The 26,941-nt window shown below is 42.4% G+C and overlaps 2 protein-coding genes across 2 annotated transcripts in view; one reads left to right on the forward strand and one right to left on the reverse strand.

Moving 5' to 3' along the window:
* The window catches only part of LOC109481621, a 41,136-nt gene that overhangs the window by 4,602 nt on the left and 9,593 nt on the right, over positions 1-26,941 (reverse strand). Inside the window, exons 12-31 of the mRNA XM_019784200.1 lie at positions 21,332-21,440; positions 20,873-20,983; positions 20,428-20,489; positions 19,752-19,938; positions 19,173-19,303; positions 16,980-16,983; positions 16,292-16,374; positions 15,985-16,076; positions 15,184-15,323; positions 13,872-14,017; positions 11,847-12,784; positions 11,479-11,532; positions 9,702-9,846; positions 9,150-9,297; positions 8,400-8,557; positions 6,688-7,796; positions 6,227-6,347; positions 3,783-3,935; positions 3,227-3,346; positions 1,747-1,898 (exon numbers count right to left, since the gene is read on the reverse strand). Of these exons, the coding sequence (XP_019639759.1) occupies positions 1,747-1,898; positions 3,227-3,346; positions 3,783-3,935; positions 6,227-6,347; positions 6,688-7,796; positions 8,400-8,557; positions 9,150-9,297; positions 9,702-9,846; positions 11,479-11,532; positions 11,847-12,784; positions 13,872-14,017; positions 15,184-15,323; positions 15,985-16,076; positions 16,292-16,374; positions 16,980-16,983; positions 19,173-19,303; positions 19,752-19,938; positions 20,428-20,489; positions 20,873-20,983; positions 21,332-21,440 (4,163 nt within the window). The remainder of the gene's footprint in view (positions 1-1,746; positions 1,899-3,226; positions 3,347-3,782; positions 3,936-6,226; positions 6,348-6,687; positions 7,797-8,399; positions 8,558-9,149; positions 9,298-9,701; positions 9,847-11,478; positions 11,533-11,846; positions 12,785-13,871; positions 14,018-15,183; positions 15,324-15,984; positions 16,077-16,291; positions 16,375-16,979; positions 16,984-19,172; positions 19,304-19,751; positions 19,939-20,427; positions 20,490-20,872; positions 20,984-21,331; positions 21,441-26,941) is intronic.
* On the forward strand, positions 22,793-25,727 carry LOC109481691 (E3 ubiquitin-protein ligase TRIM71-like). The gene is made up of 2 exons (XM_019784278.1): positions 22,793-23,011; positions 23,975-25,727. Exon 2 carries the CDS (start codon positions 23,976-23,978, stop codon positions 25,197-25,199), a length of 1,224 nt encoding a protein of 407 aa, XP_019639837.1. The 5' UTR covers positions 22,793-23,011; position 23,975; the 3' UTR covers positions 25,200-25,727.

Here is a 26,941-nt window from a genome sequence, read left to right on the forward strand (position 1 = left end):
ATGTTGTTCCTGTCTGGACTTATTGGCTTTTAAACATTTCGCCAGAAAGTGCCCTGCAGTTCCAGAACAAGCCGCTAGGGGGCCCAAACTCATATGACTTCTTCCCAAGCACGAGAGCTACCTTCCATCAAAATTTCATGACCCTAGCATGTCCAGATCGCGAGATATACAAAACCGGAAGTTGCGCTGCAGTACCAAGGGAAGCCACTAGGGGGACCAAAATCTCATCATTTCCAGTTTTCGTCACACCCTACCAACACATCAAGTATGAAACCAATCCATCCAGGCGTTCTTGAGTTATCTTGTTGACCAACAGACAGACAGAAGGAAGGACGGATAAACGCAACTGAAAATATAACCTCCATGACACATTTCATGGAGGTAATAATTAACCGTCTTTATCTTTAAAACTAGAATTCCGAGATCTCATACCTCCATGAAATATGATCTTGATATGTAAATGTAAATTTCTTCTTTAATTGTTCAAATGACCTCTGCATTAACATGATATATGCATCGTGATGTATGTTAACTTTTGATTAACTTACAGATGTCCCAAGTATGACATTCTCATCATTCACAATTACGAAATCATAGAACTTTCACATTAATTATGCAAATTAGGTCATCATTTGCATAATTAGTATCTGTTAAAGTTCCGCCTGCCCTAGGTTACATAGTATAATGTAAAACACTGTAATTATAGAATTACCTCATTAATTATGCAAATAAAGTCCTCATTTGCATAATTTACATTTAATTATGTACATCTCTCTCTCAGCTACCTACACACCAAAAATAATGAAAATATGTTGTTCCTGTCTGGACTTATTGGCTTTTAAACATTTCGCCAGAAAGTGCCCTGCAGTTCCAGAACAAGCCGCTAGGGGGCCCAAACTCATATGACTTCTTCCTAAGCACGAGAGCTACCTTCCATCAAAATTTCATGACCCTAGCAAGTCCAGATCGCGAGATAATGTAAAACACTGTAATTATAGAATTTCCTCATTAATTATTCAAATAAAATCCTCATTTGCATAGTTTGCATTTAATTATGTACATCTCTCTCTCAGCTACCTACACACCAAAAATAATGAAAATATGTTGTTCCTGTCTGGACTTATTGGCTTTTAAACATTTCGCCAGAAAGTGCCCTGTAGTTCCAGAACAAGCCGCTAGGGGGCCCAAACTCATATGACTTCTTCCCAAGCACGAGAGCTACCTTCCATCAAAATTTCATGACCCTAGCATGTCCAGATCGCGAGATATCAAAACCGGAAGTTGCGCTGCAGTACCAAGGGAAGCCACTAGGGGGACCAAAATTTCATCATTTCCAGTTTTCGTCACACCCTACCAACACACCAAGTATGAAACCAATCCATCCAGGCGTTCTTGAGTTATCTTGTTGACCAACAGACAGACAGAAGGAAGGACGGATAAACGCAACTGAAAATATAACCTCCATGACACATTTCATGGAGGTATTGACTAAATGCTTATTTGGTACATCATTCTTTAAATTGATTCAGAGCAGTAATGTCAATGTAAAAAATTGGATCAGAATGTATTTTTTGGCTTACTAAATCAAATTACATGTAGTTATGATACACAGTATCGAAATGTATTTAAATGTACTGTACATGATTACAAGTTACAAACAAAATGTAATCAGTCCGTTGGGACTAAGGGTTTAGTATTTAAGACAGATACGATTACTATAAAATTGCTAGTATTAACTATGAAGACTTTGAACCACTAACCCAGCCTTGCGACACATATTGACTAGATGCTCCCTCTCCGTGGAGCTGTGTTGCATAGACCCGATCTCCCTGGTGCAGCGGGTCAGAATCTCCTCCACATCAGCACTGTGTTGCCATGGCAACTGGTGAGAACCTGGCCTGCAGAAGACAAGAAAATTTGACATGTAATCAACATGAGTGAAACCAGTAGGGAAGAAAAAGGATGACCAGTTCAATTTCAGGACGTATTTCAATACAACTCAGATATCCACAGTTACAGTACTAGAAAGCAAAATGATTTAAGGCCAATCCTGACAAAGTCAAATATGAAACAGTTCACGATAATGTTTAGAGGCCCCTTAATTTGGAACAGTTTAAGTCACTCACAGCAAAATTGTCAATCCCTTCCAACTTTCAAAAGACATTTAAAAACTGACCTGATAGAGAAGCCAACTACCACTTCCTGATTTGCTTTTGTTTTCCTTGTTTTCTTATGCTATTTTCTTTGTGTTAATATTGGTTTCTTATGTTGTTCTTACTCATAACAACTTATGATTTGACTAATGGAAATTTATTTTTTTTGTTCAATATGATTTGTTCTTGATTGTCTTACTTTATTGTTTAGATATTTAATTCGCCGTGTTAACTTCATATTATCTTGTACCTATTTTGAGTTAATTTGTTTGCTTGTCCCTTAATACATTGCAAGTTAAATGTAAATGTAATAAATGTATGTAAATAAGAGATCGTAAAATTAATAGGATTTGGGAGAGTCCACTAGACAAACCTTCAGGTTTCTTGGGCTCTCCAGCATATATTTGCTTGTATATAATTTCATTTTATACTGTTACTTTTTTATGTGCAAACTGACAATAAACAATAAACAATGACCTATGCTGAAATTTTGGAGAGTTTCAACGGTTATCACATGTAGGGCAGTATTTAGAGAGTACAGCCCAGGACAGCTGTTGCAGCTGCTATACTTGTACATGCCAGGACTAGCATTTAGGGCAGTAAGTATGTAAGATGTGTGAAAGATATGGTTTAGTTAAGATACGGTGGTTGGTTGCTATATCCTTATTCAAAAATTCAACACGTGAAACCATCCATAAACAATCTTCACATCATGAGGTCAGGGTTTCTCGGTCCCAGATCCTCCCTCCAATCCAATTTATCTGTCATGGCACTCACCAGTTATTCCTTAGATACATGTAGACCTACAATGCACACATGTACATCACCAGCCAGTTGGTCTGTGTAGGTCAGGCAATTTCCTGACACGTCACCGATCTTGTGCCGTTGGGAAAGGCACTTAACACAAATTTCCCCACTAGACTCAAGTGAAAATGAGTATTGTCTGACTGTCCAGTATTTGTTTCTATGTGCGGGACACAACACCAGCAACAGCTGCCTCTGTTCCGCGTGTATTGCACTGTTGCAGTTTCAATAAATCAAATAAATTTCTTGAATGTGTAACTATTGCTTACCTTGGCTCCCCCTGCCCAGTGAACAGCAGCCCCCTGTCTGGAGCCCCGACAGTGAGAGCAGAGTTTAACCACTGCTGCAGGACGGATTCATCTCTGTACAGGGACTGGAGCAACTCAGATCTGTAACATACAATAGCAGGTTTCATCAGGTTAGAGAAGTATAGGACACAGGAGTTTTCTTTTACACAACCAAGATAGTTTACCTTGCTTACATTTCGGTGTCCATCAGACACCTTCCTCAGAGCGTCTGACTACAGTTCTGCTTCTCAACGCTATGTGTAATTGATGTGGAGGGGGGGGGGGTACAAACTTAGCCATGTTTGGGATTGTGTTCTCGCCACAAAATTGCCACCTACATTGGCTACAAATAGCGGCGAGAAGCAGAACTCCAGTCAGAAACTCTAAGGAAGGTGTCTGATAGACACTGAAACATCAGCAAGGTAAACTATCTAAGTTGGTTGTGTAAAAGAAATCTCCTGTATCCTTTCGGATGATGACTGCCAACCAAACCAGCAACAGAGGAAAGAAACAACAATAACACAGTGACTTTACTCACTGTTTGTGTCTGGGTAAGGCCTGTATCTTGTGTACGTAGTACAGGAAGTGTTGAGGAGAGTCCTGACAGAACTGAGCCACTTCCCAGGGTTGGATCTGAGGGTAGATCTGCACACATGTGTCCAACACTGGCTCTGGGGACAGCTGGAACACACTGGGGAGAGAAACAGGTGTGGATTATACAACAGTTACTGGTAACACTGTACTACAGCTGTACATGTATCTCCCAGGAGTAGAGCAGGAACATACTAGGGAGAGATACAGTTATACAACAGTTACTGGCAACACTGTACTACAGTATCTCCCAGGGCTGGATCTGAGGGTAGATCTGCACACATGTGTCCAACACTGGCTCTGGGGACAGCTGGAACACACTGGGGAGAGAAACAGGTGTGGATTATACAACAGTTACTGGTAACACTGTACTACAGCTGTACATGTATCTCCCAGGAGTAGAGCAGGAACATACTAGGGAGAGATACAGTTATACAACAGTTACTGGTAACACTGTACTACAGTATCTCCCAGGGCTGGACCTGAGGGTAGATCTGCACACATGTGTCCAACACTGGCTCTGGGGACAGCTGGAACACACTGGGGAGAGATACAGTTGTGGGTTATACAACAGTTACTGGTAACACTGTACTACAGTATCTCCCAGGGCTGGACCTGAGGGTAGATCTGCACACATGTGTCCAACACTGGTTCTGGGGACAGCAGGAACACACTGGGGAGAGAAACAGTTATATAACAGTTACTGGTAACACTGTGCTACTGTATCTCCCAGGGCTGGACCTGAGGGTAGATCTGCACACATGTGTCCAACACTGGTTCTGGGGACAGCAGGAACACACTGGGGAGAGAAACAGTTATATAAAAGTTACTGGTAACACTGTGCTAACAGTATCTCCCAGGGCTGGACCTGAGGGTAGATCTGCACACATGTGTCCAGCACTGGCTCTGAGGATAGCAGGAACACACTGGGGAGAGAAACAGGTGTGGGTTATACAACAGTTACTGGTAACACTGTACTACTGTATCTCCCAGGGCTGGACCTGAGGGTAGATCTGCACACATGTGTCCAGCACTGGTTCTGGGGACAGCTGAAATACACTGGGGAGAGATACAGGTGTGGGTTATACAACAGTTACTGGTAACACTGTACTACAGCTGTACATGTATCTCCCAGGAGTAGAGCAGGAACATACTAGGGAGAGATACAGTTATACAACAGTTACTGGTAACACTGTACTACAGTATCTCCCAGGAGTATATAGCAGGAACACACTGGGGAGAGATAAAGTGGTGGGTTATACAGTACAACAGTTACTGGCAACACTGTACTACAGCTGTATCTCCCAGGAGTAGAGCAGGAACATACTAGGGAGAGATACAGTTATACAACAATTACTGGTAACACTGTGCTACTGTATCTCCCAGGGCTGGACCTGAGGGTAGATCTGTACACATGTGTCTAACACTGGTTCTGGGGATAGCAGGAACACACTGGGGAGAGATACAGGTGTGGGTTATACTACAGTTACTGGTAACACTGTACTACTGTATCTCCCAGGGCTGGACCTGAGGGTAGATCTGTACACATGTGTCCAACACTGGTTCTGGGGACAGCAGGAGTACACTGGGGAGAGAAACAGTTATACAACAGTTACTGGTAACACTGTACTAACAGTATCTCCCAGGGCTGGACCTGAGGGTAGATCTGCACACATGTGTCCAACACTGGTTCTGGGGACAGCAGGAACACACTGGGGAGAGAAACAGTTATACTACAGTTACTGCTAACACTGTACTACAGTATCTCCCAGGGCTGGACCTGAGGGTAGATCTGTACACATGTGTCCAACACTGGGTCTGGGGACAGCAAGAATACACTGGGGGAGATACAGTTATACAGGTGTTGCTACATTGTAGTTACTGTACATGTTATATATATATTACTAGTCAGGTCAATGTTTATTGCACAACAATTGTAATAACATAAGGCAAACTGTTGTATAATGCTACCAGCACCAGCTAATATCAAAGTTGGTTGCCCAAGTGTGTGGGTCTCAGATTCGCAACCTGTTATCCACCTTAAACAGATCCACACGAAGGCCACCGTGTCAACTGTGACCCTCACTCAGGTGTAGGGACTGACACGGTCATCCTACTTGGAAAATCTGTATCTGTATATCTGTACATGAATGTGTATCTGAATCTGCATTTGACTGCAAACAAAGATATCGAGTGATTACCATAGTAGTAGTATAATATCAAAGTAGCACAATTTACACCTTGATTCAAAGCTTTACCAGTGTATACACAACATGATTGTAGAGCTGGAGTTGTAGGAAACATACCATAGAAAGGAACAGGTAGCAGTCTAAAATCATTTTTTGTTTTGCTTCTTTTTTTGTATTCTCATCTGTACAGCGGCCAACTCACCCGTGTAAGCAGGACAGAACTGCCCCTCCGTCTGTCAACTCTTTTGTCTTCACAAGTTTCAGGCATTCCTCCACATCGCCCCTAGTGACCAGATCCGGTACTGCACCCTCACAGTGTAGGGCTGGAACAAAACAAAACAGCAAAGTAAGAAATGCTCCTCCTTTAAGAAAAAAAAACAGAGGTCTCGAGAAAAGGAACTGAAGACAAAGTTATTAAGCGTTAAGAAAACTTGTCACAATTGGCAAAAGCTTTGCTGCACACAATAATATGAATATAAATTTTTAAAATGTACATGTAAGGTAGAAAGAGCAAGAAGACTTGTTGACGTTGTTTTATTCCAGAAGCTTGCACTAGAAAGTTTAAATTTAGCCATGAACAACTGCCAGTGGTTATAACTTAAATATTATGCTATTTACATTCACAAATGTTACAAAGTAATATAAAAAAGTCCATGTCCTTACCATTTAGACACTGCACAAGTCCCTCCCACACTTTGGTTCTAGGCCCTCTTCTGTGCTGTAGTGTTTTTCTCACTGCTTCAACATCCAAGAAATGGAAATGACACTTCAAGAACTGAGCAGCAGTCCTGTCCCACTCCTCCTCTTCATGAGACAAGGAAGCTGATTGGCTGGTTGCTGACAGATGCTGACCTTCCTTACTTTGTGGACCAATCAGTGAGAAGCTACTATTGTCATCGTAAGTCCTGTCAGATTCAGGTGCTTCCTGTTGTAACACAGATTCTGATTGGCTGAGGACATCAAGATTGTCACAGCCAGTGCTGTCTTGTCCAATCACATGTGAGGATACAGGCATATCTTTAGACTGAGAAGATGTTCCATTCTCTTTGAAGACACCAAACTGGAAACAAAACGTCACCAGCTCAGAAATTTCTGCATGGCTGTCTTCCTTTAACAGAAAAGGGTCTAAGACATGGAATCCCTCCCGGATCACAACTTCTTGAAGATCCTCCATTTCTTGGGGATTCTCAGCATTGTTCTTCGGAATGTGATCTTCCTTAGATGTCTCGTCTTGAGAATGAACCTCAAGATTGTTCAGGAGTGTTTGAGCTTCTTCCTCTGTCTTGGCATGAGATTTAGCACCTTCAGGGCTGCCACTGTTCAAGGTCACGACCTTGCCATCAATGTCATTGTCAGAAATCTTGTCTTCTTCTTCCCCTAAAGTTCTGTGTTCAGAAACGTCTTCGTTTCGGCTTGCTTCTCCTTCCAACACACTGTCACATTCTGCAGGACTGTCCTGTGGTATTACAGATTCCTCAACCCCTTCAAGTGCCCTTGAGTCTGTGTCTTGACCTTCAGTTTCTAACTTGCCTTGCTGCACGTTTTCAACATCAGTGCACCCGTTACTTGGGTCAGTTCTTTCAGGACCACTGTCTTCCACGACCTCTGACACCTGCCCTTTCACCTCTGACCCACTCCTGACCTTTGCGTTGTGTTCTCTCACGGTTCTATAGAGGTTCTGTAGAGCCGTCTCCAGGTGCGGTAACCATGCCGACAGAACAGTTCTGGCTTGGTCGGGGTTGAACAGAACTCCTGGGTCCTTCAACTTTTCACTAAGGGTGGAAAAGAGATGTTATTATATTATATGCCAAAAAGCAGTTAAGCAACTAGATATGATTTGGTCAAACATTTCAGGTAGTATAACTTTATATATTGATAACTGTATTTAGCCTTCTCCCTGCTGCCTAACCCCACATTGGTGCCTTTGCAGGCTGATGGCAAAAGAAATTTTGAGAGATTAGGGTAGTTAGACTTGAAGGCAGACATGTAGGGCTCTTGTTCATGTTCTTGTGCACTTAGCCTCTGCCAAATTTAAAAAGTTGTGGTTAGAAGAAATTTAATTTGTCCATAATCCATAATCTTATTGAAGACAAAAAAAATGTTAAACTCTGCTTTACTAACTCTGCGTTTAAATTACTAACAGTGTGACAGCCTGAATAAAAGTTCTAAAGAGGAACTATGTGGCTCCAGATGTCTTACTGAGGGACGAATGTGTGTGCGAGATGTCGGTAAGCTTGAGGAATGAATCCACTCTTACTACTATATTCTGCTTTACTAACTTGTAAAGCTCTTAGTACTTTCTCAGTAACTAAAGGCTAAGTGAATGAACAGATCTGTATTGTGATACACATGTATACATGTAATAAAGACCCCACCTGGTGTCCCTGGTGGCCTGCAGCAGGACAGTGACATCCACACGTGGTCCAGACTCTCTCCTCCTCTCCTCACACACCTGCTGGCCTGCTGAGTCTGTTGCCATGGAGATGCTGTTGTCCTGGTTACCTCCAAAGGCATCCTCAAACACGTCATCATCCTGAGTTGGAAGTACAAGGAAAGAATTTTATTTTTCCTGATCCTCAATGGCTACAGATTACATTTCTTTGCTTTGTTGAAGAAAGCAACTGAAACAAATTATTAAAAAACCCATTTACAAAATTGAGCTTATAATTCTTTTTGTTTGGGTCTCTCTTTCACTATCTGTGTGTGTTTATGTGTTTATATCCCACCTCATCCCTGTACCTGTCTGTCTGCCTGTGTGTGTGTGTTTACGTGTATAACCCACCTGGTCCCCGCCCCTGTCTGCCTGTGCATCTGGTCTCCTCATGGTCTGTGTGTGAGAGAGCATGAGTGTGTGTGTCTGTGTATGTCTGTGTGTGTTTATGTGTATGTGTGTGTGTCTATGTGAAAGTGTCTGTGGTATGTATGTGTGTTTGTAAGATTATAGTTTGCTATCCCACCTGTTCCCCTCCCATCTGCCTGTGCGTCCGGCCGCCTCATGGTCTACCTGTGTGTGTGTGTGTGTGTATCTGCCTGTGTGTATGTTTGTCTGCCAGTGTGTATGTAAGCATACCTGTGTCTGTGTATGTCTGTGTGTGTTTATGTGTGTATGTAGTTTGCTATCGCACCTGGTCCCCGCCCCTGTCTGCCTGTGCGTCTGGTCTCCTGATGGTCTGCCTGATGCGCCCGATCTGTTCGTTCTCCTGAATCGCCCTCATCAGAGACTTGGACTTGGTGGCCAGCTTACTGCGGGAGTCCTGCAGACGGGTGGACAACCTGGGAAGGAACAAGGGAAATGTCTTAGACATAAGATTTTAAGTTCGAGTTTTCAAGTCTTGTAGACAATCTGGGTTTGAGGAGCCATTGCAAATGTCTTAGAGACCTGCAGCAGCACACGTACAGATGTCTATTGAATATCTTAGACCTTAGCCTTACTTAGTGTTACTGCTCACTTTGCCATCTGGAAGACAGTCTATGGCCAATAACAAAAATTGCAAATATTCTTGAGGTGACGTTAGCAAAACAGAACAATGTAACATTAAAAAAGGAAATATTTTTGGGTGAATAATTTCTTAAAATGATTTTGCTCAATGCATTGAAGTCAAATTAAAGGTCACTTCTAGGTACTGATGAACCAAGGTGTGATAGGAACCAATTTGACCTTGAAACAGCTCCCTTACTTGTCCTTCATGACCTTGAGCTGTTGCTGTACCACGGGTGAGGAGGACAGCTCAGGGGTCGCGCCGCCCTCCGGAGTGTCGCTGTCCGACGACAGCCGACCCGTCTTCAGCGTGCTCATCTTCTGCTGAAACGCTGAGCGCAGGTCTGCGGCAAAGGTCACAGCAAGCAAGTTACGACTTTATATGTAGATAAGTTAGTACTATAGGATACTGTTTTCAGATATCTCCTCCTTTGAATTTGGAGGTACTTTTGAGGTCTGTTACTTTTGGTCATTGCATTTGGAAAAATATTTGGTGAAAATACTTTGATGTGTTTTGCTGTGTAGATTTTTTTATGTGAAATATTTGAAAAAAAAAACTGTTGCTAAAGCTGTCATTTGATTGGCTAGTTGACTAATTAGGCAATAATCATGAGAGAGGCAACACTGATAGACTAATAAGAAATAGTAGGCCTGATGGAATATGTACTTAGTAGGTCTTACAGAGCTGGTTGATGAAGAAATTATAGTTTGTTGGGAACTTAAATGACAGATATTATAATTTCTCATCATTTGTCTGGTTACTAGGCTGATTGATGAGTTCATTTGGTCTCTTATTGGAAATTATGACTTGTTCATTTTGCTTCAACTTCGTGAAAGCAGATTCAATGTTAGAATCAGGGCATTTGATTTTTGCCATTTACGATTTTATTGTATGAATTTGCATGATTTTGTCTGAATTTTTTTCTGCTGCAGAAACACCAAACAAACCTTTCATTTTTTCCCATGTTGCATCTAAACTCTTTGACCTTTTGGGGCTCTTATCATCTGGAGAACAGGATAGTGATTATGAAGATGAACACAAACATTTATTTAGTAGACTGTGAAACTTGACAGAACATCATGTACAAGTACAAGACAGTCGCAGAGTCAGAGGTTTAGGTACATGTATAGGACCCAGAAGATCAACCTGCACATTAACAATTTGACAAAGTTAACTTTTGGTCTTCTATAAAAAAAATGAATAAATAAACTTACTCTTAAGTGTGTGTCTATTCACTGACAGGTACAGTAACAGAGCATTTTCAAAAACTGTTCTTAGTACCTAAAGAGTATCCCTATCATGTTGTGAGAGATATTACACAATATACCAGTTTACTTTAATTTAGCAGCCAATAGAATAGTAAATTTGCCAGATCCCTTTTCCGTTCCCCCTTTAGATCCTGGTTACCCCCACCCCGTGAGACTACCCACATCAGAACATGCAAACAGACTAACCAGCTCACTGCCCCCCTCCCCAGAACAAATCGATATAAAAATAGCCTGATCCCTTGTCTTACAAACCTATTAAACAAATATGGCACATAGTAAATCTCCCATGACCAATCCTATCAAAATTAGTTTTTATGTAACATACTATAAAATTATTATTTTTACACTGATGATATTGATTACTTATTGGTTGATATTGTGAATATTGTTTTAGTATAAGTTCATTTTACGCTCTTTTTTAGTTGCCTATATGTTTATTATTAACTGTGAAATACTCACTTGTTTAAGTTGTCTATTTGTTACTCGTAACTGTGCAATACATGTATTTGTCTCTCTGTTTTTAAACACTAGCATGCAATTCAGAGCTACTTTTTTAGTTGCGCTGCCACGTGCTAGCGATTGTACTTACTGATCAATCATCAATAAACAATTATTATTATCTAATAACTTGTCAACACATGAACTTTCTAAGCTACCATATGCATGAGCAAACCATGTGTACTTGTGATACACGTTAGTCCACCTACCTGACAGCTGTGACTCCACTGCTGAGCCTTCTGACAGGGACAAGTTGGAAATGTCTGAAAACAAACAGATGTTTAGACAATAAGACTGAGTACAATAAGCATCACATTTTCAGGTATTATGTCAGATGAAGTGTCATATTTATCATCAGAATATGGGTTTAATATTTGGTAGGTTGACTAAGTTATAATCTGAATAACCACATTTTTCATAATTCACATTTAATCGTCATTTTAATCACAATTATGGCAGTGCAAGGAACATTAAACACCAATTGAAAGAAATTCGAAATGACAAAATATTCAAAATCTTCCAATTGTGTATTCCCGACATCTTAAATACTGCACCAGTTGCGATGATCCGTTCCTACCTGCACTGTTGGGTCTCTTCTTCTTCTTCCTCCTGCCCTTGACCTGTTTGCCCTCCCTCTGCACCACCAACTCATCCGCTTCCAGGTCAACGTTCGCAAACCTGTCCAGCTGTGCCCTTTGACCCCTCACCTCCTCTGACCTGTGAACTTCAACCCTGGCTTCCTCGCTCACTTGCGTCAGGTCTGGGGTATCCTGACTGTTGGGAACAGTTGTTTCCATGGCAAGCAGTGGCGTTGAGTTAACGTTTTCCACTTCCGGGGAAAACATCTGGTATTTCTCAGGAAACTGGCTTGTCTCCATGGTTACGGTAGTTTCAACCTCCGTCTTGACGTCGTCCTCCAAAACCTCCTCACCCGTCCCGCTGTCGCTGGCCCCCGCGACCTCTGACCCCCCGGCAGCCATCTTGGATCCCAACGACCTTGGGGAGACGTTTGCGCCGTCGCTGTTCCCGCTGTCGCAGGAGTGCATGCTGGTCTTTTCCGGGTCGGAGGCGCTGCTCTCAGTTTCCACCACGGCTGTCTGTTCCTTCAAAGCTAGACTTTCCACATTTTCCACATCGTCTCTTTTCTCCTGCATTGAAACGAAGCTTTCCACATGCTCTACATTGTCTTGTGTTGTTGTCACTACTTTCGCTCCAGAAGTTGTCGCTTCCTGTGAAGAAATCAGGGAAGGAGCGACGCCATCTTCCTTGCCGACCTCCGCAGAGGTCGGGGGGTCAGACACAAGGTCAAACTTGGGCCTGGCTATCCCATCCTGCCCTGGGGCGTCCTCCTCGGCCCAGCTGAATTCTGGGAGGCTGTCGACGGACTCCTGGCTCCCCCTTCGGCTGTGGACTTGGTATATCCCAGACTGCAGCATGCTCACACTGCCGATGGAGCTCACACTGGAGCGGCCGCTGCTCTGGTTGGAACTGGTGCTGTCAACGTTTAGCTCGATCCTGGATAAAACAGACAGAAACAAGACTGTAACGTGATCTGTAACATGACACTGGAGCGGCCGATGCTCTGGTTGGAACTGGTGCTGTCTACGTTCAACTTGATCCTGGGTAAAACAAGTAAAGACAAGTCAAAGTCAGTCAAAGACTGTACAGTCATTTATATCATATCCGGGCCGCAATAACGTTCGATAACGGGTTCCGGACCGGGCCGTACTTTACGGTACGGCCCGGTCCGGAACCCGTTATCGAACGCTTCCATGGCTTCCATAAAACGGTTCGAACGTGTTTCGCCCTACCCGCTTGTGCCCCTTTCGAAAATTCGAATACAGAATCCGGACGTTGGAATTGATGTTGTTGCATTTTAGGGTTTAGTGGCACCGACTTTTGGCTCATCTTGCATTGAAAGGCGTGTTTTCTTGGATGGGTATGACATAAATAAAATACAACACGGTGTATTCCGCATCGCCCTCGGTCCCGGCCCTTCCGCGAGTCGGATCGCCCGCAGGCCGGAGGGCGATCCGACCCGCAGTCGGGCCGATACCTCGGGTGATACGGAATACCCCGTGTTGTATTCTATATATTATGTAGCTTAGAGTGGCAAAGTGGTCTCAGATTTGTGGTTAGGTTAAAGTGAGGTTTGTTAATGATAGAGCTAACACTGGAGCAGCCACTGCTCTGGTTGGAACTGGTGCTGTCTTCGTTCAACTCAATCCTGGATAAAACAAGTACAAACAGACTGTAACTTGATCTGTAACTTAATGGTTGATTTAGTTGCAACGGTGGAGCGACTGGTCAGAACTGGTTCTGTCATCATTGAACTCAATCCTAAATTTAAAAAAAAGGAACAGACTGCCTTATAGAGATGGCTTGTGTTTTGGTTAGGGCAGGGATTGTTGACCAAACTGACACAGGAGCGACTGCTGTTCTGATTAGGCCACACCAATTTAATTTGTTGGTTCTCGGATTGTTTGGGAAAAAATATGAGCTACCACCAAGCTCCAGCATCAGTGTGCAAGCACGTCTAACCCTCGGAACACGAGGAACAACAGACTTTAATCCGGATAGAGACTGAGAGAGATGTACCCACCTGTTGAGGAGTTCCTCCAGCTGGTCCAGCAGCTCGTCTGAGTCGTCCGTCGCGCCCAGGTGCTGCCTCAGCTCCGTTACCATGGAGACAGGCACAGCACGGCGCGCCTTCATTGGGATCACTGACGGCTGGTAGTGACAACACACCTGGGAAGTACACAGATAGACCACATTATCACCTTAAGGCCACACCAATTTAATTTGTTGGTTCTCGGATTTTTTTGAAAAAAATATGAAGTGACAGGGCGAAAAAATAAAAAAATAAAAACAGGTCTAGGCATCCTATTATAACCCCAAATGCTATGATAGGAGCCATGAATTCAACACAAAAGGCTGGGTTATATTTAAACAGTGAATTTTGAACTTTTAATCAAACCACTGCATTGATAGATGGCAAAAAAACTGTAACAACTAGGAAGAAAAGGAATTTCCTCAACTGTTGGGGGCAAAATATGAGCATTTTTTAGTTGATTCTGAACCAAAATCTTTTTTTTTTTTGCAAATCAGAAAAAAATAAAGAGGCGAATCCAAGAACCAACAAATTAAATTGGTGTGGCCTAAGTTTAGAAAATATCACAGATTCTTTCTTATGTTTACCAAAGGAAAACATTGTTTTTCCTCAGTTTCTTCCTCTTCTTCTTCTAACAAGTAAGGTCAATGACCTGAACCAGACGTCTCTCACCATGGTAACTAGTGTTGGGTTTTGCATAATGTTTCAATTTTACAGCAGGTGGGCTTTAGACTGTCACCATATATAATACATTAATGTGTTTGAGAATTAAAAATCAACAAAGCTTGTTAATTAAGCTGGGCCATGTGAAGGTAAATGTTATGCATTTGCTTTGCAAAACCTTTCTAGTTGACCATGAATTTTATGAGGCACAATGTATGGGAGAAATGACCAGAAAAAAACCCGAGTATCAGAGTTTAACATACTGTTAACAATAATAAAAGCAATGACAAATTTGTACTGCTCCAAAATGACTATCCATCCTAACCTAACTCCTCAGGTCAATTTTATGCTTTATTTATTCACTCAATGTCAAATTTACATGTCAATCTTATCACTTTTCACCTATCGCTGCAGGGACAGGTGCTACTACATTTTCAAAGCTGTTGTAATACCAACAAGAATATTTAGGAAAATATTTTAGTCAACATTAAAAGTGTCATATTATTAATCATAATAATAGTATGGAACAGTTAAAAGCAATTAGCCATGTAGATTAAATTATTATAAGAATAATACATGTAGTCATATAAGGAGAAATACAATGACTGGGGTGATAACCTAAGAGAGAGGTTTTACCCACCTGAGCACAGAGTCTCCACATCTGCTTGGAGAAGAGTTTCCCCACACACTTGTCCACAGATAGGAGGGAGAGACGAGATACACGACAGTCGGTGTGGAACAGGTAAGCATCGTTCTTATAACACCTCACATCAGCGACATCTGTAAACAACAGGAATTACTGTATTGTTAGAGAGGAGGGAGTCAGTGTGGAACAGGTAAGCATCGTTCTTATAACATCTCACATCAGCGATATCTGTAAACAACATGTGCTCCCTCATTAGTTACAGTGTCTATTGAAAGAAAAGGACAAGAAACAGTAACTGTCATAACAGCTTTTCTGACAAGTCTCCAGTGTCGCTGATGAAACTAGCGGATGCTATCTGAAACATCATTATTTCCAAAATCATACCCAGTTGCTTGTCAATGAGTAAATGTTTTTTGGTGTATCTTCTTACCTGGATGTCTAACCTTCACTGATGTATCAAGACTTAGTGACTGTAATGCATTTAAGTACCAGCGGTATTAACCCAGGAATGATGGGTTAAAAAACATGTTTTTGCATCAGTCTATTGTACATGTACGTGTAGAGCAGAACTGCTACCAACAAGTACAGAAGGGGCATCCTGACTAGAAATAGTAATGAGTAATGTCATCATCTCTGTTATATGTGACAAAACTTGTTTTATAGAGAGGGCTAAAGCATGCAAATAGAATTATGCAGAAGCTGTTATCTGATATAGCAGTCCTATCCCATACTTCACTCAACTATTGAACAAATGTACCAGGTCCTGTTAAAATCTCCTAAGTGTTACCAACTCACCTTTAAACCTGTCCGTCCACATGACCAGCTGGACCCTGGCAGGGTCTATAATGAACAGTCCCTGCTGAGTCCATGTCAGCAGCAAACGGTTACTGGGGGAAAATGAGAGAACAAGTTTACAAAATGTACACAGCTTCTATGATCATTTCCTAGAAGATTTAGGGAAAGGAGGATTCTCAAGATTATCAGTCAAATACTTTGAAATGAAGTCCACTTGTGGTTGTTTCATTTTGTTTGCATTTTGACATATCAGAGAACCAAGGAAATGAATTATTACTTTTTATTGCAACACTGTGATGTTACTTACTTGAACATGAGAATCCTGGAGAAGGTGAGAGACTGTGCAGGGTTAGGGTTAGGGTTAGGGTTAGGGTTAGGGTTGGGGTTGGGGTTGTGTTACTTTAATACTTGAACATAAGAATCCTGGAGAAGGTGAGAGACTGTGCAGGGTTAGGGTTAGGGTTAGGGTTAGAGTTGTGTTGTGTTTTATGTTACTTACTTGAACATGAGAATCCTGGAGAAGGTGAGAGACTGTGCAGGGTAGCTGGCGCCTGGAGGAGGGAACCTCGGCTCATACCTGCAGCAAAAACAGACATAAAACATCAGCCGGATCTTTACATCTGCTTGGAGATTATTTAACAACAGCCAATGTAGTACAAAGAACCGACAATGGAGTTTTTTATTGCAAGTTTATGCCCCAGGGCTAATTGCAAACTGACCAGGACAATGAGTACAGAATGTATTGAGGAATGGTATAAAAACCATAAGCTAACATAGTTCTAAATAAATCTAACTTTCTATCTAATATGTTGTAATTCTTGCCAAATTATATTATTTATGTTTTGTAAATGTGTGTCATGTGTGTCTTGAAGGACCACAGGCTACAATGCAATTTTTGTAAGCTAAGTGTGGATCCCAATAAAGTCTAAGTCTTCTGTCTCTACTCAAAACTGATAATGTATGCGTATGTGACAGAAAGTGGCATATGTAATTATTATACTTATTAGACAGGTACAATGTAAGAGGAACATGGTAACTAAAACTATATAATAACCACTTAAGATAATAATAACACAATTCAATTCAATTTTATTTAACCAGTAATTACAGCTCAGGCCATTTTGGCCTGCTTTTCAGGTAATCCTGGATACACGTAAAAATACACAAAAAATACACAGTACATAAACTATTACTAAATACAACATCCTAAACACAGCTCTGTCCTGACCTGTTGGAGATGACCGGAGCAGGCGGCACGGCTAACAGTTTCTTCAACTGGTGGGTGTTCAACACATTACCCTCAAAATCAACCTGGCAGGGAAAGAGACAGAAATTACAGGGTCTTAAAGAAATTGATTATGGGGAATGGTGAATGGTACATGTGGTACATGTACATGTACCACAGAATACGCTGCGACATGATGGGATCCATATACAAAGAAAGACAAAGACAAATTGGAAAGGGTACAGAATCAAGCTGCAAGATTCTGTATGAACAACTATGTAAGAGGTGCTAGTGCCACGGAAATGAAAAGAAACCTACAGTGGACCTCACTGGAAGACAGAAGAAAGATGTCTAGACTATGCATGATGTACAAAATGACTAATAAACTGGTGGATGTCCCAACTACTAAGTACTTAATACCAGCCCAGAAGAGAACAAGAAATAGCCACGCATTCAAGTACCAGAGTTATCAACCAAGGATTGAGGTGTTCAAGAATTCATTCTTTCCTAGAACTATCGCAGAGTGGAACTCACTGTCACCAAGTACAGTAGGGGCATTGTCAATAGATAGCTTTAAACAATGTCTAGAGCTAGAAGTTCAAGGGTTAGGTGTAACAAGTCAATTGGTGTAATATAGCCAGCTGCCGCCGCGCCGCGTGCCTGCGAAGCTGGTGTGTTACGCCGAAAGGCGGTTATACCGGCTATACAGATACAGATACAGATGTCTCTGTTTCCCTCAAAATCAACTTGATGAGAGAAGAAAAATCTGACTTAAAGATTCTAATATATTATATCATTAGAATCTTTTACAAAAGGCCTGGAAACCAATCATACAGGACTGTGAGTAAGCAGTCACTGTACATGTGGTACATGTGCCTCAGTCTGTTTCCCTTCAATCAAGTATATGCTCTGGAATTCCTGATAGATGAAGACTAAAAAAAAATCAGTTTTACCATTGACGTCTTACCAACAATGTTTAACATGAAGGTATACTATAAATGAATAGGGCAACTTATTTCTAACTTTGTAAGATTTTATAATTATATTATGTCTAAATCCCTGCTGTACTGACCTCCCAGATCCTGGATCCCGGGCGAGCGGAGTAGATGGCGGGAACCTGGCCGGTTGACGTGCGGAAAAAACACGCTCCAAACTTCCCGTCTCGCGGCTTCTTCCCTACGTGCCAGAACTTCTCCCTGGAAAAACAAAGGAAAGTTTCCAACATATTGCAGCCCTTAAAATTCATTTTTGATGTTTGCAATTTGATGCTTCTAAATTACTTTAGATTTACAGAAAAATCTATGAAACTGCAGACATGCTTTCATGTCCATCAAAATGTATTCTCAATATATTAATCACACATTGTCTTTCTGACCAAGAAAGAAGAGACAAAAGCTTTTAAGGGCACAGTATACATTGCAGGTGTCTGCAAGAGCTTCTATATATAAGTTGAGCGTGTCACACACTGCCAGGTAATACCTTGTTAGGGTGGACAGGTATCCTTACCTGAGCGTGTCACACACTGCCAGGTAATACTTTGTTAGAGTGGACAGGTATCCTTACCTGAGCGTGTCACACACTGCCAGGTAATACTTTGTTAGAGTGGACAGGTATCCTTACCTGAGCGTGTCACACACTGCCAGGTAATACTTTGTTAGGGTGGACAGGTATGTATAAAGAGAGAAAAGAGGTAGCCTTTACCTGAGCGTGTCACACAGGTAACACCACGTTAGAGTGGACAGGTGTACTTACCTGAGCGTGTCACACACTGCCAGGTAATACTTTGTTAGGGTGGACAGGTATGTATAAAGAGAGAAAAGAGGTGTCTATACCTGAGTGTGTCACACAGGTAACACCACGTTAGAGTGGACAGGTGTACTTACCTGAGCGTGTCACACACTGCCAGGTAAGACTTTGTTAGAGTGGACAGGTGTATATAAAGAGAGAAAAGAGGTATCCTTACCTGAGTGTGTCACACAGGTAACATCTCGTTAGAGTGGACACCATCAGACGTTCGTTAGCGAAGTCCAGCTGCACCACGCTGGAGTCTGCCGTCAGGAGGAGTTCTGTGGGAACTTTGAAGAACCCCTTCGCCTGGTGGAAAGGGTAAATGGGACTCGTAAACATGTAAAACATTCTGTCAACAGTATATATATATATACATGTATGTACATAATTCCAGTACTTACAGGATAGTGGAATTATGTACTGGTATTAGACCAGTATGGAGAAATACTAACTATACATATCAAAACCAAAATCAACATCTTTAAAAGCAATGGTCTGAGGGTTCTGCTGTATGGTGCAGAGTGCTGGAAGGAGATGGCATAAACTGTATATACAAATGTCTGCGACGGATTCTCAAAATCTTTTGGCCTAACACCATGTCAAACAAGAATATACACCTTAACTTATGTTCTGTGCTCGTAGGTGGAGATGGCTTGGCCATGTTACTTGCAAACCAACAACTGATTTGACAATAGTGGCATTGAGGTGGACGCCACAGGGTAACATGAGGACATGCAGACCAAGTAAATCCTACCTTCCCGGAGGACGGCACGTTTGCGACCGACACCTTCCCCGCGTCGTCCCCGACGAACAGGCGCGAGGACTTGTCGTCCCACTGCAGCGCCACCACCGTGTTCCCACGGTGTTCCGGCGAGATGCGCAGCCGCTCCGGCTTCGCTCGTCTCTCGATGTTCAGCTCCCAAACCACCACCAGACCTCGACTGGGGGGACATGTACAAGCAATCACAGATCTCAGACGTCAGGAAAGTAAAGACTTGTAAGACTCACTGGAAAAAGTAAAAATCTTGGACTCAGAACCGGATTTCTTTGCACAGGGGATTAAAGAGGCCATCTACATCAGGACATTACAACCATCCCTCAACAGAGACGGGGGGCACCACAGACTTTCTGCAACCTATGGCCCACTGCTCACGGAGTCACGTGTGTTATCTGTGTGACGTCACGGAAGCGGTGGATTGTTCATTCCTTGACAAAGACTGGAGTTGTACAGTCGAAAATTTGGGTGAATCCCATTTCTTGTGTTGGAAATTACAGTTTAAACTTGCTTCATAAAGACTTGTAAGACTTCACATCAGACAGCCTCATTTTCTAACGTCAACTCTCATTTCCTCCAGACCACCAGTATCTTTAAAACAGACTTGTATATATATTTGACTTTATCCAGCATACAAGCCAATGGAACAGCTCACCTGGTTGCTATGGCAACAAGGTTGTCATCAGGTGCAGAGGTCACCATCGTGATGGCTCCTTCCTAGTGACAGGGAAACCAGATAGGGAAAATTGTATTACACGTAAGTCTATAACATTTGCCGCGTCGATGAAGGTTAGACATCCAGGTAATACGATACGCCAAAAAACAGTTACTCAAGCAACTGGATATGATTTTGAAAACGTCAAGATTTGAAAACGTCATTTGCCACTCAGTCCAGAGGTCAATAGCTGCCAGTTCCAGTCACAGTGAGTTTTTGACAGCTGTTAAAGCTTTGTAAGTTGGTTCCACAGTATCTGAGTTGGTGTCTGGCCTCTTGAGGAGACCTAATCATTATCAGTCCCTGACAGACAGCAGGACATTGTGTAAAACAGGCTTAGTAAATATGTACTAGGTGGAATTCTCACTTATGACATTACATGTACCTTGTTAGCCAGCAGCTGGAGACACTTGAGTTTCTCCCTGTGGAACAGGTACAGACCCCCCGTGGTGGCCCCCAGGCTGATGAACCGACGAGACACGCTCAGGCATGTGTACTGCGGAAAAACAACAGGAAATAAACAAACAAATACATTTTGTAAACACACTCACTCACTCAATAACTCACTTACTCTCAGTCCCGTATCTCCTTAGCCATACACTAAACACACACATAAACAAATGATCTAAAAACTTACATTGCTTGAAGTACATGTACACATATTTGTATTTGTAGTAAGATATTTTCACATTTCATATTTCTATTGTTGCATCATGATACACATATGAAAGTGTCATAGAAACTTCTCCCCCTGGATGTTATATGAAAGTTCAAGAGGGATTTTTTGTCCAGTAGTACTCATAAGAACTTAAGATCTGTCTGTTCCATCAGAAGAAATTCTGACCTTGATTCTTGTTGACGTCTTGATCGGAGCCAGCAGGTCTTCCATCGAGCTGAGGTCGGTCAGGACGTGAGCTCCCGGGTCATAGGTCATGGCTGGGGTCAGGGCTGTGCTGGAGCTAGGGTCAAGGGTCACACCAGGGGTCGGGGCTGGGCCGGGCTCTGGTTCCATGATCATGCACTGTAAGAATAATTTCCAAGTCACCTACTAGTCAGCACAGCAGTTTCAAACTACTACATGTAGGACGGTGTTTGGGTCTTTACATACAACTCCTGCCAAAATAAAAGTAGACTTTTGGTTACCAGAAAACATGCTGTCACGAGATACACACCAGCTTCTGTATCTGTATAGCCGGTATAACCGCCTTTCGGCGTAACACACCAGCTTCTGTATCTGTATAGCCGGTATAACCGACCCTTCGGTGTAACACACCAGCTTCGCAGGCACGCGGTGCGGCGGCAGCTGGCTACATTACACCGATCGACTTGTTACACCTAACCCTTGAACATCTAACTCTAGACATTGTTTAAAGCTATCTAATGACAATGTACCTGGTGACATATCAAACTACTATCATCAATTTCTACGAATATCAGCGGCAAGCCCTAGATGTAATATCACTGTACAACGATACATCATGACATGATTATGTAACGTAACCGGTGTCTGTCACGAGAGACCGTATAATTTTTTTCTCAACTTCATCAAGTTTGTTGGGAACAACATACAAAGCTGAAACTTCCCACACGAGTAAAGGAAACCTTTATTATTATAATTCTTACTTTAGACTCAACATTTCTTAAGTCTGACGACTTTTTAGCAGTGCTGTGAACGTCAGTTTGTGGTGTGAGGTAAAACTAAACGACACCATGGGGGGGGGGGCGTTGGCGAGCAAAAAATCGATATAGTCCAAGTGTCAATTTTTAAATCAACGAACGTCCTACAAGCCAAATTTCGGTGCCATACCTTTCTAGGACCTGTGCGGTAGGATATGTGTGTCTATCACCCCATGTGGAACCACGGTTGGGAGAAAATTCGCCAAAACCGACCACTTCCGCGTTCACGTTTCGCCAGAATCCGCCATCTTGGAATCACGCCGACGTCACATGACTGCGGGTAGTTTACCCGCCATGCACCGCGGCCCGGGAACTATGTCAACTAACTTTGGTACCGTGTTGTACAGACATGACCTAGTGACTTGGTTTCAAGGCTCTTGGAGTCAATTTGTGCGAAGAAGGACGTCAAAGAAATCCATTCAAATCTTTTATAATATAAAAATTGTACATGTTACAATGAGCATTCCTGAATTTATTATATAGTTACGAGCATTGTACCACCGGAACCCCTTCGTCACTTTTTTCCGGGTACTAACGTTACAGTGGAAGAATTGGTGTGTGCACCGTTAACACAAACGAATGACGTCATTTTCTGGAAAAGGGAAGTTACGTTGACTTGACTCGTAAGTTCCTCATCTACGATGAGACTTTTTTAGTATTCACAACGCAGTAAATGCGTTACGCATAAACCAGCGACCGTCCAAGTCCAAGAACTCCCGAGTTTGTTTCCCAACGTCTCCCGGAGGTTCCGTCAGCAGACAGGAGACAGCTGAGGAAGTTTGTCTTGGAGAAGCAGGCTGACGCTGGTTACGTCTTAAGGAACCCGTCTTACCGTGACGTCACACAGGTGAGTGTCAAACCTGCTTCACTACAGGTGAGAAATGTTCTTAAGGTGCCACTTCAGTCAGGCCGCCATTTTAGGTCAACGACTTGAACATATTTTTGTTACATCTTGTTAAATTGTCAAATTTAGGGGCATTACAAGAAGTTGTTCCCTTTTAAAAGTTGTCATACAAAATCCGTCAATGACTTCTGAGTTACACGCTTTGTGAAGGGTATAGGTGGAAGGGGGGTACTGGAAAATACTTTTGTTACACCTTCAGACTTCTACTATATTGTGAAAGTGCTTGTGACGGATACGCCATTTTGTATCAAGGGAGGTTTCAAGAAGTTGTTCTCTCCTATGTGGAAGGTACATGTACATACAGGGTGCTGGTGAATATGACACATTACCTCATGAATGGCTTCTGATGATGACGGGTAAAGGGGGATATGTGTAAGGTGGTTTTAAACTTTAATTTCACGTACGCAAAGTATGCACTTTGAATATTCTATATAAGAGGAAAAATATCAATATGTTGACGTTATTTGAGCCAAGGAATTATCGGACTTGATCAGTGATACTTCTCCTCCGCACGTCCGCGTGACTGGTTAATTATTGGCGGGTGAAACAAACAGGCCGACATTCGGGAACTGACATTCGAGGTGAACTCTGACCACCAGTGTTAATTTGCGCGGGAGATATGAGGACAAAGTCTGCGGTTCAAAACATTTACCTGGTGCGCTACTTATATGCCGTATCTACGTCGTTGAAGTTCAAACTTCTATGGTATAAAATACTAATACGCCAAAAAAGATGAACTGAGTATGATTTTGGAAACCGTCAGACGTTTTCTGTAGTATCCACTACCTAATATAAAACGTCTGTTTCCAAAATCATATCCAGTTGCTTGCAATATGAGTAACTGTTTGTTTGTGGTACTTATATGCCGTTTCAAAACTTAATATTGACACTTTCCTTTCATCACAGGATGGCAGGCCAAGAGCATGGGTGTAAAGGAACGACGGACGAAGGATCGCTCCAGCAGTACAGGGGAGAGAACGTGCCTGGAGGCTGCTGGTCACAGGAGTTCAAGGGAGAGAAGCGGCCGGGAGGCTGGCCGGCGGTGGTCGAGAAGGCAGATGCAGCTACACAGTCGCGCCTAGCGGAAACTGATGGTACTACAGAGAGTCCTGAAAATGTTGGTGACAAGGTTGGAGAAGAATCGCCGGTAACGGCAGAACGGAGGAAAGGCAGTGGGGACGAGGGAAGAGACAAAGATGTCGGTACAGAAACAACTGCACAAGAGCGCCTCCAAGCGGAAGTTGAGGAAGCGGCGGCATCTTGCACTACTGCGGAGGTGGAACAGAGTAAGGTAACTTTTGGCGGATATGGATCAGAACCTGGTGAATTTCATTTACCACACGGCGTTGTGGTGTCGCCTAGCAACGAGATATTCGTGGCTGATACAGACAACAGGCGAATCCAAGTCCACAGCATGAAGGGGGGTTACCTCCGCCACTTCCTAACAGTCGTACCGGGTACAGAGGACGAGTACATGAGCCCACATGATGTTTGTGTGGACTCTAACGGCACACTGTGGGTAGTGGGGAGTGGATGCAGCCCATGGGACGATGATCATGTTGTACAGTACAGCACGGTCGGGACCGCCATGGCGGGTTTTCACCTTTCAAGGTACAATCTTTATCGCGGGATTGCGGTGGACATGCGCAATACTAGTAACCTCATCCTGGTGACCGCTGAAGACCATAATAAAGTTGAGGTGTTCCGTCCGGACGGCTCTCTGGTGCGGAGGTTCGGCAATCCATTTAGTGCCATGACACGCATGCGCATACGCCCAGAGCACATCACTGTGGACGGAGAAGGGAACATTATTGTGTCGTACTGGAATACTGGCTATGTCTATGTGTTTGGCGAGTCCGGGAGGTTTGTGTTCAGGTTTCGAGGTCCGGAAAGTGGCGAAGATCCGCGGGCATGGCCAGAGGGTGCCCGTGGCATCTGTACGGACAGCTCGGGTCACATCCTCGTGGCGCACCCTTTGAACCAGAGGGTTCAGATATTCACACGTCACGGCGAGTATCTCCGCTCCATCCGCACTGGGTCTGCGCCAGACGGCCTGGCTGTGGGCCCGGAAGGGCAGCTGGTTGTGACCAATGCATATGACCACGCTGTGACTGTATTTTCCAGCTACTAATATACATGACAATGATGACACATTATAACGCACTAGTTGAACCTGTTACAGAAGGCCCTACACTATGTCTGTATAGGATTTCACATTAGTTACACATATTATGTATAAGCTGTGATTTTGTATATCTGTGTTACAGACTATAATGTATCAGCGGTGATTTTGTATATCTGTGTTACAGACTCCACACTATGTCTTTATAGGATTGCACATTAGTTACACATTTATGTATCAGCTGTGATTTTGTATATCTGTGTTACAGAATCTACACTATGTCTATATAGGATTGCACATTAGTTACACATATTATGTATCAGCGGTGATTTTGTATATCTGTGTTACAGACTCTACATTATGTCTATATAGGATTGCACATTAGTTACACATTTATGTATCAGCGGTGATTTTGTATATCTGTGTTACAGACTCTACACTATGTCTATATAGGATTGCACATTAGTTACACATATTATGTATCAGCGGTGATTTTGTATATCTGTGTTACAGACTCTACATTATGTCTATATAGGATTGCACATTTGCAATCCTATATAGACATAGTGTAGAGCCTGTTACACAATATCACGGCTGGTACATAACTGTGTAACTTGAGTGCAATTCTATAAAGACATAGTGTAGAGTCTCTAACAGGACTGGACTGTATACAGACATAGTGTAGAGTTTGTAACACAGATATACAAAATCGCTACTGATACATAATATGTGTAACTACTGTGCAATCCTATGAAGACATAGTGTAGAGTCTGTAACAAAGATATACAAAATCACCGCTGATACATAAATGTGTAACACATTAGTAACACATTATGTATCAGCGGTAATTGTGTATATCTGTAAGATTTGTAAGATAGATCTGTAAGCAGCAAATAAACTTGTGTTTTTTGCATCAAACGGTCCTGGTTTTCCTGTGGTCTTACTTAGTACCAAAATGTACTCGATCTCCTATGTAACGCGCTATAAAAGTGCCCAATGGAAAATATTGAACAGGCATCAAATATGTCAGTAAAACGTCTAGCGGTAAAAAGTGGAACTGCAGACTGTACTGTACTCTATAGAAATAAACAATGCAACTCTATTTACGCAGTCGGGACATATAAATGATCCTGCCATATACACAAGCCAAATATGTGATCCTGCCATATACATTATCTTGCCAAATACATGATCCAACCATATATATTATTCAGCCATACACATGATCCAGTCATATATGATCCTGTTATATACATGATCCTGCCAAACACATGACCCCGACCCTACAAATCGTGATGTGGGAGACTTAACCTAACCCGACCCTAAAATCGTACTCATGAAAAGTGGTCTGTAGGCCGATTTGAGTAATTTCTTTTATAAACAAACGAACTTTTTTAGGCTCAAACAAAATCTTGGATATCTTCATATCATTCATTCATTCATTCATTCATTCATTCATTCATTCATTCATTCATCCATCCATCCATTCATTCATTCATCCATTCATTCATTCATTCATTCATTCATTCATTCATTCATTCTTTCATAATAATTCTAAAGCAATTGTTATAAGCAACTCGGCACTTAGACAGAACACCTGAGCTAACAGAGCTCCATAACTCTCCTTCTAGCACTCGGAACATTTCTTGACCAAACAAGCAAACTCAATGGGTGAAATTACAGCGTGCAAAATACCTGGTTGCCTTGGGGCAACCTATTTTTGAACCTAGGTAGCCCAGTGTGCTAACTGA

The sequence above is a fragment of the Branchiostoma belcheri genome, unplaced genomic scaffold (genome assembly GCF_001625305.1).
Source record: "Branchiostoma belcheri isolate BF01 breed outbred unplaced genomic scaffold, Haploidv18h27 scaffold57, whole genome shotgun sequence".
Lineage (NCBI taxonomy): Eukaryota > Metazoa > Chordata > Leptocardii > Amphioxiformes > Branchiostomatidae > Branchiostoma > Branchiostoma belcheri.